Source organism: Geotrypetes seraphini, chromosome 4 (assembly GCF_902459505.1).
Source record: "Geotrypetes seraphini chromosome 4, aGeoSer1.1, whole genome shotgun sequence".
NCBI lineage: Eukaryota > Metazoa > Chordata > Amphibia > Gymnophiona > Dermophiidae > Geotrypetes > Geotrypetes seraphini.
Window position 1 is genome coordinate 120,833,882 of NC_047087.1, and position 15,296 is coordinate 120,849,177.

Genomic DNA, 15,296 nt, shown 5'->3' on the forward strand with positions numbered 1-15,296 from the left:
TCACCAATTTCTCCTTAAGATTTGCAAGGTTGGCTTGTTTTATGCCATGTGTCTGCAGCAGTTGTTTTATTAGCATTCATATGTGGTTTCTGCGGACTAGGCAGCTTCGCTCATTCAGCAACTCTCAGAAATACACAGTACTTCATTTGCTATCTAGCATACCATCCCCCGGAAGGTCATCTTTGATCGAAACACGGACCGTATCGGGTTCACACCACAATATATCTACTGTGCATCGTCGTTTTTAATTTTTGAACAGCACCTTGCTCGTATATGAAGATTTTCTGAATAAAATTTAGATCAAGATCATCTGTTTCCACAGTTGTTTCCTTTTATGCTAGTGTCCCTTGCTTTTCTTATGGAACTCTCTTGATGAATTTTGTTGTCTTAACATATGCCTTTATGCGCTCTTATTTTATGCCCTCTGTTGCAGTTTTATGAACATGCTATTTTTTGGCTTAGTAAGGTGATTTCACCAAGGGTACGTTACTTAACCTTTTGGTAGCCTTTTTTGCAACTCTTTAAATTCACTTCTATTCAGATCACAATGGTCATCGCTCTACACCATTTCGTCTTGCACTGGTCATCATCATTGCTTTTCTTTTTCTGGTTTTAAATACAAATATTTTTACAGGTCCTCTGATGAAGGCATTTCAGCATGCTGAAACATGGACTGTGTAGGCAGTGGTGTACCTAGGGTATGTGGCACCCGGGGCCCATCATTTTTTGACACCCCCCCCCCCTATGTAAAAAAATATTTTTTGTAATGACCATGAAACAGAATAAATGGTCAGAATAGAAACAGGCAGTGAAAATTTTCTTATATTCCAAACATAACATAACATAAATTATGTCTGAATTGTCATGACATCAGAAGTATATATGGAGTAGTTGCAGGTGATGCTTGGGACAGTTCTGATTGTGTTAGTTCGGTTTTATGTGTTTTTTGAATAGAAGGGTTTTTATTTCTTTTTGAAGGTTTTGCAGTCTGTGGTCGATGTCAATTGGTTGTAGAGTTGGGGGTCGAGTGTTGCAGCTCGAATGGCTAGGAGGTTGTCGAACAGTTTTTTTCTTTTGACGTTTTTGGTTGGAGGGTGTGTGAATGGTGCGTGAGTTCTCCTATGTCTGTTTGAAGTGGATTGAATTATTTAGCTGAAGAAATTAGTTACCCCCTCATCCCACACACATTAATTCTCTTCCATTTTTGTTCCCATTATAAAAAACACTGATAAGTTCCCAGAAAAAAAATACATTAAAATAAGAAGTGAAAACAAAGGCCCCTACAGATGAGAACATAACATAAGAATAGTCTAACTGGGTCAGACCAATGGTCCATCATGCCCAGTAGACCATTCTCATGGTAGCCAATCCAGGACACTAATACCTGGTCAAAACCCAAAGAGTAGCAACATTCCATGCTACCGATCCAGGGCAAGCAGACACTTCCCCCATGTCTTAATAACAGATTATGGACTTTTCCTCCAGGAATTTGTCCAAATCTTTCTTAAAACCAGCTACACTATCTGCTTTTACCATAACTTCTGGCCACTTCATTTTTAAGTTTAGATCTTTCCTTTCAAACAGAGACCTTGCTAGATGTCAAATACAGCACAAGGTAACTTCACATGGACTTAGCTGTGCAGGAAATGTGAATCTCCTCATACACCCACCATATAGTGCAAAAATGTGCAAAGGTTTGTTTTTTTCTTTCGATCACTACATAGCCTAATGCCACACAAGCAGCGCTGTTACAAACATATTCTGTAGGTCAATGCTAAGGATAACAAAGTTTCCTTCCTTGGACTAGAAGGAGATAAACCACTGGAAGAGATCCCAAAACAATACCCAAAGACCCACTCAGTGTGTGAACCAGTTGAGTGGAGTGGACTAACTGGGGGATGGAAATGGGCCCGGAGTTTGCTCAGCAGAATTTCCCAGACCACCTCTTCCTCTCAACACATTGACACGCTGCCACCATCACCACTAGGAACACCTCACTGGGTAGGCCAGCTATGCTATAAACTTTATAAAACACATTATTATATTTTCTTATAAAGCACATATTTTAACTGAACTCTCTGACATCCTCAGCCTTTCCATTCACAAAAATAGAAGGAAGAAAAGTTCCCATTTCCTGCTGTCTCATGTCCCCGGCCTATACAATATTTTTTTTCTGCAGACCCTTCAAAAGTCTGACCAAATCCTCGTTTCACTTGCATTATAAAGTACTGAGGATGCCATCTCTCCCCAATCCCAGGTTCTAAAGTCTAAGACAGTAGCGCAAACTAATGCTGCCAGATACAGGAAAAAAATTTTTGATTCGATTCAGCCCTATTGAATTGGTTTTTCAATTCGATTTTCCTGCCCAGTTGGGTGATTTTTTTCAAAACTCCTGGTGGGTTTTATAGCTTTTTCACCCCCTTTGGCTTCTCCTAACCACACTGGCGCTGTGGTGTAAATAAAATAAAGAAACAAAAAGGACTTTTCCTCTCTCTGTTAAATCCTAGCTCACGTTTGCAGTCCAACACCAGCTCTGGCAGGATACACATTTCAAATCTGACATATTATAATCACAAAACAGAAAATAAAATTAATTTTTCTACCTTTTGTTGTCTGGTTATATTTCAAATCTTGTTGGTCCAAGGCTCTGGTTTTCTTCTGATAACTTGCTTGCCAGAGTCTCCTTCTTTCTGCATGCTAACCATCCATCTGCCAACTCTGTCCTCCCTTTCCATTTCCCTTCCCTTCCCAGGAAGTCTGGTATCTTTCCTTTTTTTCATCTCCCTCCACAGATCCACCTTTTCTTAAATACCCTTTCATCCGGCATCTCTCTCTTCTTCCCCACCACCCCAGAGTCCACCATCTCTCCCTTTCTTTTCCTAATTACCCTCCTATCCAGTATCTCTATCCCTCCTCCACACCATCCCTTGTGTCCAATTTCTCTCCCTTTCTGTTCCTTCCCTCCCTAAATCCCATGGTCCATCATCTCTCTCCCTCTCCTCTATTTTCAGACCCATTATTTCCCCCCCCCCCAAAGTTTGGCATATGCACGTCTCTTTGAACACCCCCTTCCCTCCGTGTAAATCATGGTCCCCCCAAAGGCCTGTCCCCCCTTAAAGGTCTGCCTGTCCCCCCTTGAAGGCCTGCACCCCCCTTGAAGGCCTGTCCCATCCCCTTGTAGGCCTGTCTCCCCCTTGAAGGCCTGCCTGCCTGTCCCCCCCTTGAAGATCTGCACCCCCCGAAGGCCTGTACCCCCCCGAAGGCCTGTCCCCCACTTGAAGGCCTGTCCCACCCCCTTGTAGCTTCTCCCCCCCTTGTAGGCCTGTCCCCCTTTGAAGGCCTGCCTGCCTGCCTTTCCCCCCCTTGAAGGCCTGTCCCCCCTTGAAGGCCTGCACCCCCCCCCGAAGACCTGCACTCCCTTGAAGGTCTGCACCCCCCCGAAGGCCTGCCCCCCCCCTTGAAGGCCTGTCCCACCCCCTTGTAGGCCTGTCCCCCCCCTTGTAGGCCTGTCCCCCCTTGAAGGCCTGCCTGCCTGCCTTTCCCCCCCTTGAAGGCCTGTCTCCCCCTTGAAGGCCTGCACCCCCCCTTGAAGGCCTGCACCCCCCCTTGAAGGCCTGCACTCCCTTGAAGGTCTGCACCCCCCCCGAAGGCCTGTCCCCCCCTTGAAGGCCTGTCCCACCCCCTTGTAGGCCTGTCCCCCCCTTGTAGGCCTGTCCCCCCCTTGAAGGCCTGCCTGCCTTTCCCCCCTTGAAGGCCTGTCCCCCCCCCTTGAAGGCCTGCACCCCCCCCTTGAAGGCCTGCACCCCCCCAAAGGCCTACACCCCCCCGAAGGCCTGCACCCCTCCTGAAGGCCTGCCTGCCCCCCTTGAAGGCCTGCACCCCTTGAAGGTCTGCACCCCCCCCGAAGGCCTGTCCCCCCTTGAAGGCCTGCCTGCCTGCCTGTCACCCCCTTCCCCTTGAAAGCTTGCCTGCCTGCCCGCCCGCCCCATCCTGAAGGCCTGATGCCCTGACCCACCCCGAAGGACCGCTCGCCCCCCTGGCCTCCCCGCACCACCTATGAAGCAGCCGCAGCAGGATCGCGAAGTCAGCGTCAGCGATCCCTGCGCTGCTTCCTGCGTCACGGTCCCGCCCCTCCTCTGACGTCAGAGGAGGGGCGGGATCGCGGCGCAGGAAGCAGCGCCTAAGCAGCGCAGGGATCGCTGACGCTGACTTCGCGATCCTGCTGCGGGCTGCTTCACAGGTGGTGCAGGAAGGTCAGTGGGGCGAGCGGTCCTTCAGGGGTTGGAGGGGACTGAACGGCAAGGCCGGGAGCACCCCCTTAGGGCTGGCACCCGGGGCGCACCGCCCCCCCCCCTTGGTACGCCACTGTGTATAGGGTCCTTTTTATCCAATTGGGATCTCATATGCTTCACCACCTGCCAGCTGTGTTCTTCTGACTCATTTGTTTTTTATTTATCATACTGTCTGCCAGCTGATCTACAACTTCTGAAATATTGCTACTGCATTTGTCAAATTGGAATTGCTTGCAACAGCTTGGGACTATTTGACAGAACTGCTAATTACTTTTGTTTTATTGTTTTCCATATTTTATTTTATGTTATTAATAAAGCTGTGTTTCCCCAGTCCATCCACTCCACTTTTGCCGGTTCTTTGGCTTACTGATCTTTTGTTTTGATTAAAGCTAAATAACCAGCTTCCTAATGGTGTGGAGCCATTCTCATGGTATGACTCCAGACATCTCTGAGGTTCTTCCTACAAGACTGGCCCCAAAACAGGAGGTGGGGGGCTCAGGGCATCACAACCCTTTGAGCTGGCTCTGGAAGGGCGTCACATAAAATTCTTGGCATCTCAGTCAACAATTAGGCAAGTTTCCACATTAAAAGATGCTTTTGCAGCTGTCTGCATCGAGCCTCCGTGGATGATGTCATCCATATATGAGAATATGCTGCCTGCTTGTCCTGGGATAATATGGTGTCACACTACATAATCTGAACAAAAAAATCATCTAAGCAAATAAACACTATATAAAGAAAATATATAAACACTATATAAAGATATAGTGCTGTCTGAAAGTCTTCGATCCCCCGACTCGAGTTTCACAAGGTGACACTATAAAAATAAACAAACAATAAACCTTAAATCACTAGTGTATCCACTCTTTCACAAAACCCCCATTCTTAACTCTCAAAGCTAAAAGCTATTATCAAACTTATCTATATAATAACATACGAATAACCCATTCACAGGACTCCTCAACCTGTACCAGCAGACAGCCAAGATGACAAACAACTCCCAGGTGCACTATGGAGGCTATAACGTAAGAACATTGCTGACATAATAGCAAGGTGGTGCCACATTCTGGCAGTTTTGACAGTTTGGAAATGCCAGGATCTGGTAGAAAAAGATATTTTGTGAGAACGGGAACTGATTGTTCCTCTTATGCAGCTGTTTAATGTATCGTGTACCCATGTGGAAAATTCTACATGGGGCACACGAGGAGGATAATAATGGTACACATTGCTGAACACTTGAGCAACATTCACTGCAGTAGATAGACCGCCCACTTGGTTAATCATTGGCTAGAAGCTGGTCATGTTATTGAGGAGGTTAAGTACACTGTATTGTTGACAGCCATAACACTATGGAGAATGTTTCTCAATTTTTGTTAAATCGTGAACATAGATTCATTTTTACATGGCACACCTAGCTCCAGAGGGATTAAATGGAGAAATAGAATGGTTTCAGCTATGAAAGTGAATCTCTGTTTCAGTTTTGCACTCTCTCCTGTGGTCTCGCCTTGCCATTACATCAACAATGCTCTTACGTTATAGCCACCAAAGTGCACCTGGGAGTCGTTTGTCATCTTGGTCGTTTGTCATCTTGGTTGAGTAGTCCTGTGAATGGGTTAGTTGTATATTATTATATAGATAAGTTTGATAATAGCTTTTAGCTTTGAGAGTTAAGAATGGTTTTTTTTGAGAGAGTGGATATACTAGTGATTTAAGGTTTATTTTTATAGTGTCCCCTTGTGAAACTTGAGTCGAGGGATCAAGGACTTTGAGACAGCACTTTATCTTTATTACTTTTAGCATGAATTGCGGTGCGGTTGCTTGGACAGGCCCAGATAAGATCACCAGAAGTCCCAGATAAGATAAGTCATCTTCTTATATTCATTACTATTTTACAAATGTATTAAATAACTGGTGGTATGAGACGGTGAAAGCTGAGATGGTTTCATCAGCAACCTGTGCTGTTATATCACTTGGCAGTATGGTTGTGCGTCTGAGCTTTCACAAAAACACTCATGAGTATTTTCTTTATATAGTATTTATTTGCTTAGGTGATTTTTTGTTGAGATCATATATGGTATCACCTTATTTTTATAAAAGTTTCCCATATAATATTTCATTGGTCACACTACATAAACCTGCATTAAGTAAGTGATCAAGCAAGAAAAACTCACATGGGAAGGTGGAGACCAATGTAGCTCCCTCACTGGTCCTGGGACGTGGATGAATCCTATGGGTTCATACTTGTCTCCAGTGGCAAAGAAAAAAACTGTTTCATCTTCACTCTGAAAAAGACAAGGCCTTTTAGTTCTGTCTGATTGCCCTATGAAGGTTTAAATAAAACATATCCTTAGAAAATCTTCCCACAGTTCTTATTTTCATCAAAGTACACGACATCACATGGAGAAAAAAGAAAGTCAAAGGCAGTCATAAGACAGATCTGATTGGTCCAAGTTGGCTATGATGTCACAGATTATATCACATGCACTGCATGAGCCAATCAGATAAGTTCTATGTGAATTTGGGACAAATTCTAGCTGTTTGTATTTTTGTAAATAACAGAGATGAAGCATTCTTTTAATGCTGAGTTGCAATCTAGTAGACACATTCAGTAAAGCAGATTCTTTTATAGAAGTTAGCTGAAGATTTTTGCTAGAAGCACCAAGGACTATGAATGACAAAGTCATTGTGGTGCATGAGTAACCTACCCCTGTAGCAAGCAACTCCCCATTTCGCTCATATGCAATGGTTGTAACAGCAGCATTATGAGGCTTGAAAGCCTGCTTCAGGCACATTTCAGCATCCCCAGTGGTGTACCGTCCTGCAACAATGGTGAGCCCTTTGGGATTATAGAGATCCAGAATACGAACAACTCCATCTTCAAACCCTACAGCAATCAGTCCACCTTTTGGGTTTATCTGCAGAAAAAAATTGGGGAGGGAAAGTCAAAGTGGAATGAAAACTGACAGAAAGGTTAACATCAAAAACTCTGTGATGATTTTCTACCATGGCATCAGCTGAAGTGGAAAATGAAACCCTTGCTAGCCCCAACCTGGTATCTTATTAGGAAGAGTAGCCTAATAATTAGTGCAGTGGTCTGAGAACCAAGGGAACTACACTTCCCCCTCCCTATTCGCGGTTTCGATGTTCGTGGTTTTGATCATTCGTGATTTGTTTTTCCCCAGCCCCACCCCCCAAGAATCGCTCGTTGGCAGCTCGCATCGAAAAAAAAAAGGCCCTGGGACTTGGATCGGGGCAAGGAGGGAGGCAATTCATTGGAGGAGGGAGGTGATCTGGAGGAGGAGGGAGGCGATCGGAGAAAGAGAGAGGCGATCAGAGGAGGAGGGGGAGGAGGAGGAGGAGGCAGAGGAGGCAAGCAGCCGCCCAGGAGAACGGACCTTACCTGGTGGTCTAGCAGTGACACGGGGCAGGAGCGATCTTCCTACACTCCTGCCTCGTGCAGAGCCGTGCTGTGAGTTCCTGTGGTCTCACGAGATTACAACAATGTTTTGTAGTCTCGTGAGACCAAGGGAACTCATAGCACGGCTCTGCATGAGGCAGAAGTGTAGGAAGATTGTTCCTGCCCCGCGTCACCGCTAGACCACCAGGTAAGGTCCGGGGGTGGGTCAGAGCTGGCCCAAAAGTTATTCACGAATTTTCCCTATTCACGGGCCGGCTCTGCCCCTAGCCCCTGCAAATAGGGAGGGAGAAGTGTATGTTCAATTCCCACTGCAGCTCCTTGTGACTCTGGGCAAGTCACTTAGCCCTCCTTTGCTCGAGATTCAAAGTAAGTACCTGTGTTATATAATATGTAAATTGCTTTATTACCGCAGAAAGTTGATATAAATAATCCCATTACACAAGATAAGGAAGGGAACTCTTCACTTTTTCATGAAAGTTAGCAATATACCACTACTTATCATTTCTATAGTGCTACTAGACATATGCAGCACTGTACACATTATAAACAGGTACTTTCTCTGTCTCTAGTAGGCTAAAAATTTAGTTTTTGTACATGGGACAATGGAGAGACAAGGAGCAGCAGTGGGAACTAAGCTTGGTTTCCCAGGATTTCAGTTCACTGCACTAACCATTAGGCCATTTCTATTAGCTGGTCTGGATGGCACACCAATTTTTAAGAATCTGGTAGCAAATTAAGCGGCCTTTCCATTAAGCTGCATTAAAAAGCCATCTGCACTATTTTTAGCACATGGTTACCTATGCACTGAGGCCACATTTTAGTGCAGCTCTAAAATTGTCGCAATTTGGCTTTCTCTATTAATGGGAGTTTAAGAAAGAAGAATGCTTAGAAAACTTAAAACAAAAATACTATTTTTTTTAAAGATCTTTATTCATTTTTACATCTTACAACAAGTGTATCAATAAATTGAATTTCTGTCATATTTAACAATACATAAAATTTAACCCCTTCCCTCTCAACCCTATGAAATATTCTTTTTTACTGATCTAAACATTTAATAAAATTCAGAATTCCCCCCTCCCATCCCTTCACTTGTGGTATCTATTCATTACAATAATTTGTTAATGGTCCCCTTTCAATTTTTTATAATTCCCTTTTCGTATGGCTATTGTTCTCTCCATCTTATAGATGTGACATAATGAGTTCCACCAGAAATTGTAATTAAGCCTGCTCCAATTTTTCCAATTATGCATGATATGTTGTATGGCGACTCCTGTCATAATCAATAAAAGCTTATTATTGTTTGATGAAATTTGGCTCTTTGTTCTCATTGACATACCAAATAGCACAGTTACTTACCGTAACAGGTGTTATCCAGGGACAGCAGGCAGCTATTCTCACATATGGGTGACGTCATCGACGGAGCCCGGATGCAGACGCCTCACAAGCAGACTTGCTTGAAGAAACTCGAAGTTTTGAGTCGCCCGCACCGCGCATGCGCGAGTGCCTTCCCGCCCAGCGCAGGGCGCGTCTCCTCAGTTTATATAGCTAGCAGAGAAGCCAACTAGGGGAGGTGGGTGGGTTGTGCCTGTTGTCCCTTGATAACACCTGTTACGGTAAGTAACTGTGCTTTATCCCAGGACAAGCAGGCAGTCTATTCTAACATAAGGGTGACTTCCAAGCTAACCAGAATGGGATGGTGGGAGTGCTGGCAAATTTAGGAGAATAAATTTTGTAATACTGTTTGGCCAAACTGTCCATCCCGTCTGGAGAACGTATCCAGACAATAGTGAGAAGTGAAGGTATGAACCGAGGACCAAGTAGCAGCCTTACAAATTTCCTCAATAGGAGTAGATCTGAGGAAAGCAATTGAAGCTACCATTGCTCTAACTTTATGGGCTGTGACTCTACTGTGTAGGGGTAATCCAGCCTGGACATAGCAGAATGAGATACAAGTCGCCATCCAGTTGGAGATGGTATGCTTAGAAATAGGATGTCCCAACTTATTTGGATCAAAGGAGACAAAAAGTTGAGGAGCAGTTCTGTGTGGTTTGGTGCGTTCCAAATAGAAGGCCAAAGCACGTTTACAGTCCAGAGTGTGAAGAGCAACTTCTTCAGGATGAGAATGAGGCTTTGGAAAAAACACTGGAAGAACAATGGATTGGTTGAGATGAAATTCCGAGACCACTTTAGGTAGGAATTTAGGATGAGTATGATGAACCACCTTGTCATGATGGAACACTGTGAATGGTGGATCAGCAACTAAAGCTTGCAGCTTACTGACTCATCAAGCAGAAGTGAGGGCTATGAGAAACACCACTTTCCAAGTGAGATACTTCAGATAAGCCTTATCCAGTGGTTCAAATGGAGGCTTCATCAGTTGAGCAAGGACAACATTGAGGTCCCAAACCACAGGAGGCAGTTTGACATTGAAAAGTCCTTTCATGAATCTGGAAACCACTGGGTGAGCAGAGAGAAGTTTTCCTTCAATAGGCTGATGGAAAGCCACAATTGCACTGAGATGGACTCGGATAGATGTAGAGTTGAGGCCAGAATCAGATAAGTGCAAAAGGTAGTCCAAAACAGAAGATAAGGAGGAATGTTGAGGTTCCTTATGATGAGAAAAACACCACGTAGAAAATCTAGTCCATTCTTGGTGATAGCATTGTCTAGTGGTAGGCTTCCTAGAAGCTTCTAAAACATCTCTTACAGATGGAGAAAACTGAAGAGGGGTTATGTTGAGAGGTACAAAGCGGTAAGGTGTAGAGACTGCAGGTTGGGATGAAGCAGAGATCCTTGATTCTGTGTAAGCAGAGAAGGAAAAACTGTTAGAAGGTATGGCTCCCTGCTGTTGAGTTGAAGTAGAAGGGAGTACCAAGGTTGTCTTGGCCACCGAGGAACAATTAGAATCATGGTGGCATGATCGTTCTTCAACTTGGCAAGAGTCTTGAGAATGAGAGGGAATGGAGGGAATGCATAGAGGAAGAGATTCGTCCATTCCAGAAGAAAAGCATTTGCCTCGAGGCGATGAGGACAGTATATCCTGGAGTAGAACTGAGGCAGTTTGTAGTTGTGGGGAGCTGCAAAGAGGTCTATCTGAGGCGTTCCCCACTGTGAAAAAATGTGATGAAGAGGCGAGGAATGGAGTGTCCATTCATGAGGTTGCAGTAGACGACTCAAGTTGTCCCCCCAAGCAATTCTTTGCCCCTTGAATGTAGACCGCTTTGAGGAAGGTGTTGTGGCGGATTGCCCAGTCCCAAACCTTCAGAGCTTCTTGACAAATGGAGGTAGATCCCGTCCCTCCCTGTTTGTTGACATAATACATAGCGACTTGGTCGTCCGTCCGAATAAGGACTATCTGGTCGTGAAGCAGATGTTGAAAAGCATTGAGAGCTTTGAGGATCACTCCGAGTTCCAACAGATTGATATGACACTGACGATCCGTACTGGCCAGAGGCCTTGAGTACGGAGACCATCGAGATGAGCACCCCAAGCGTTGGTCGAAGAGTCTGTCGTGGGGACCTTCTGATGGGGGGCATTTGAAAAAGCAAGCCTCTGGAAAGATTGGAAGAGAGCATCCACCTTCAATGAAGGAGTGACTGATATGTGTCGAGAAAGAGGGTCGCAAACTTGCGTCCATTGAGATGCCAGGGTCCACTGAGGAATTCTGAGGTGAAGTCTTGCAAAAGGAGTCACGTGTACTGTGGAGGCCATGTGACCCAGAAGTACCATCATGTGTCTCGCTGAAATGGAAGAGCGGGAAGACACTGTATGACAGAGTTGAAGAAGAGCTTCCAGTCGTTGTTGTGGAAGGAATGGTCTGAGTTGGAGAGTGTCCAGAACAGCTCCAATGAATTGTAGATTCTGTGAGGGCTGAAGCTGAGATTTGGGAAAGTTGATTTCAAATCCAAACTTTGTAGGAACCAGGTAGTCTGTTGGGTCGCTACAATAACCCCTTGAGATGTGGAATCTTTGATGAACCAGTGGTCGAGGTAGGGAAATAACTGAAGACCATAATTCCTTAGAGCTGCTGCCACCACTACCAGGCACTTGGTGAACACTCTGGGAGACGAGGCCAGGCCGAAGGGTAGTACTCTGTATTGATAATGCAGATTCCCCACCCGAAATCTGAGATATTGACGGGAGGCAGGATGAATGGGTTTATGAGTGTAGGCCTCCTTGAGATCCAGAGAGCATAACCAGTCGTTCTGCTCAAGGAGGGGATAAAGGGATGCCAGGGAAAACATTCAAAACTTTTCTTTGACTAGAAATTTGTTGAGAGCCCTGAGATCCAGAATGGGCCACAGATCGCCTGTCTTCTTCGGAACAAGGAAGTAATGGGAGTAAAACCCCCTGTTCTGCTGTTCCAAGGGAACTGGTTCGATGGCATGGAGACGAAGCAGAGCTTGAGCTTCCTGAAGAAGAAGGGTGGTCTGGGATGGATTGGAAGAATACTCTCTTGGAGGAAGCACTGGTGGAACCTGAGTGAAATGAAGAGAGTATCCTTCCCTGATGATGGTCAGTACTCAGAGGTCGGATGTGATTGTTGTCCATCGAGGGTAAAAGAAATGGAGACGACTTCCTATAGGAGGAAAGGAAGGCAGAGAGAGAACGGTGGAGGTTATGCTCTGTTGTAAACAGTCAAAAAGGCTGAGTAGCCTTAAGTGCAGCAGAAGGTTGAGGTTTTTGTTGTTTCTCAGGCTGCTGTTTCTTAAGAGGAGGGCGATTATAAGGGGCCGTCCTCGGAGTAAAACGCCTTTGATAGATAGGAGCAGGGCGTGCAGGTTTAGCAGGAGCCGGCTTTGGCTTAGGTCTGACAATAGAAGCAAAGGATTTTTCATGGTCAGACAATTCTTGGTGGCTGCCTTGATGGATTCATTGAAGAAGTCATTGCCTTCACAAGGAATATTAGCCACGCGGTCTTGAAGATTAGGGTCCATGTCAATGGTACGAAGCCACAAAAAAGAAGGCAAAAAATGTCAGTAAGGACTCTATGAGTGTGTCTATCAGCTAATCACTGCTAACAAACCAAACCACACAAATACCAAATGTCAATTAAGGAGTAGGGACGCTCTCAGTGTGAGGTTATTAGCGAAGGGGAGAACGAACTCCAGCGCTTCCACTTACAAAGACGGAGGTGAATCACCCCGCCTGCACACCATCATTGGACGTCCCTAGTGTGCAAAATCAACTGTGCAGAATTAATAACAATAAATAAGTCACAAACAGTGAACTAGTGAGAGAGTGAATCAAACTGAAAACCCACTCATAGAGGCCTCCCCAGCCTAATCCCCAAGATGCAAAATGAAACCACAGCCAACTTAGCTTTTAAAGCGAGCCAAATGAAGTCAATGAGAATTACAGGAGACCAGAATAGTCATTGGATCAACCGGTTTCGGGTGAAACCCTTCATCAGGATCTTAAGGCTGGAGCAGAACCGGCACGGGGTGGGAGGGGACGTACATAGATGGGCTAAACACTGGTTGGCAGGCAGAAAGCAGAGGGTTGCGATGAAGGGCCACTACTCGGGCTGAAGAAAGGTAAAGAGCGGTGTCCCGCAGGGGTCTGTGCTCGGGCCCTGCTGTTCAATGTGTTTATAAATGACCTGGAAGAGGGGATCAAGTGTGAGGTTATAAAGTTTGCAGATGACACTAAACTCTGTAGCAGTGTTAAAACTATAGGGGAATGTGAAGAACTGCAAAGAGACCTGACAACATTGGAGGAGTGGGCGAATAAATGGCAGATGAACTTCAATTTAGAGAAATGCAAGGTCATGCATATAGGGAAAAAGAACCCGATGTTCAGCTACAAAATGGGGGGGTTGGCTCTGGGGGAAAGTAACCTCGAAAAGGACTTGGGAGTGTTGGTGGATACAACGATGAAACCAACGGCGCAATGTGCGGCAGCCTCAAAGAAAGCGAACAAAATGTTGGGTATTATCAAGAAGGGTATTACAACAAGAACAAAGGAAGTCATCCTCCCATTGTATTGGGCAATGGTGCGCCTGCACCTGGAGTACTGTGTCCAGTATTGGTCATCGTACCTTAAGAAGGATATGGCAATACTTGAGAGGGTCCAGAGGAGAGCGACACGAATGTGGTGGACACATGGAACGCGCTTCCGGAGAATGTGATAGGCCAGAACTCTGTACAGGGGTTCAAGGAGGGTTTGGATAGGTTCCTAGAGGATAAGGGGATAGAGGGGTACAGATATAACTTGAGGTAGGTTACAGAAGTGGTCAGAAACCACTTCACAGGTCGCAGACCTGATGGGCCGCCGCGGGAGCGGACCGCTTGGCGAGATGGACCTCGGTCTGACACAGTGGAGGCAACTTCTTATGTTCTTATGTTCTTATTAAAGGCATGGAAAACCTTTCATACACTGAAAAGTTGGAGAAACTGGGGCTCTTCTCCCTGGAAAAGCGGAGACTCAGAGGAGACATGATAGAGACTTACAAGATCATGAAGGACATAGAGAGAATAGAGAGGGACAGATTCTTCAAACTTTCAAAACATAAAAGAACAAGAGGGCATTCGGAAAAGTTGGAAGGGGACAGATTCAAAACGAATGCTAGGAAGTTTTTCTTTACCCAACGTGTGGTGGACACCTGGAATGCGCTTCCAGAGGGCATAATAGGGCAGAATACAGTACAGGGGTTCAAGAAAGGATTGGACAATTTCCTGCTGGAAAAAGGGATAGAGGGGTATAGATAGAGGATTACTGCACAGGTCCTGGACCTGTTGGGCCGCCGCATGAGCGGACTGCTGGGCACGATGGACCTCGGGTCTGATCCAGTGGAGGCATTGCTTATGCGCTTATGAGACGCAGTAATTTGATGCTTGATCTCAATGCTCCAAATATCCCTATGTCCAGTTTTAGGTTTTTTTATTTACAAATCCATTTATCAATTTATACCACTGTGAGGCTTGGTGTCCCAAGAAGTCCACCTGAAAATTCTAAACTATATTGCGTAGTAAGATTCTTCCATTCAGGGAACCCTGCCTAAATGGCCTGCTTCAGTTGCAACCATCTAAAGCTTTGTGATTTATTAAGACCATATTTATGTTGCAACTGTGAAGTATCAAGCAGTTTACCATTTGAAATAACATCACCTAAAATTTGTATACCTGCTATCATCCAATGCTTCCAGATGACCTTAAATCCGCCAATTTGAAACTTGGAGTTTAACCATATAAGTTGATTTGTCAATTTATAGATTGGAATAGATTTTAAATTACTGACATATTGCAGAGTTTTCCATGTATCCATAAATATTCTGTTTTCTTTATACAATCTAGGCATTTTAATGTTAAGAACATGACATAAACGTAGAGGGAACATGAGTCGCCATTCCAACCACAACCAGTCTAGGGTATTATCAATGAGCTCTGGGAGGACCCAATACATACCCTGGCGCAAAATATAGGCTTGGCATTATGGAAATTAAAGACCATCAAAAAATACTTTGACCCATTATCATTTAGATTACTAGTACAATCACTAGTGCTTTCTACACTGGACTATTGCAATATTGTTTATATGGGTATACCTAAAAAAACAGTGAGGAAACTTAGAATTATTCAGAA

At 44.9% G+C, this 15,296-nt stretch overlaps 1 protein-coding gene across 2 annotated transcripts in view; it reads right to left on the reverse strand.

Annotated features, from left to right (window-relative positions):
• The window catches only part of CFAP44 (cilia and flagella associated protein 44), a 553,092-nt gene that overhangs the window by 328,060 nt on the left and 209,736 nt on the right, over positions 1-15,296 (reverse strand). For both annotated transcript variants that reach the window (XM_033943382.1, XM_033943381.1), the window contains exons 13-14: positions 6,998-7,207; positions 6,464-6,574 (exon numbers count right to left, since the gene is read on the reverse strand). In XM_033943382.1, coding sequence (XP_033799273.1) covers positions 6,464-6,574; positions 6,998-7,207 — 321 coding nt within the window. The remainder of the gene's footprint in view (positions 1-6,463; positions 6,575-6,997; positions 7,208-15,296) is intronic.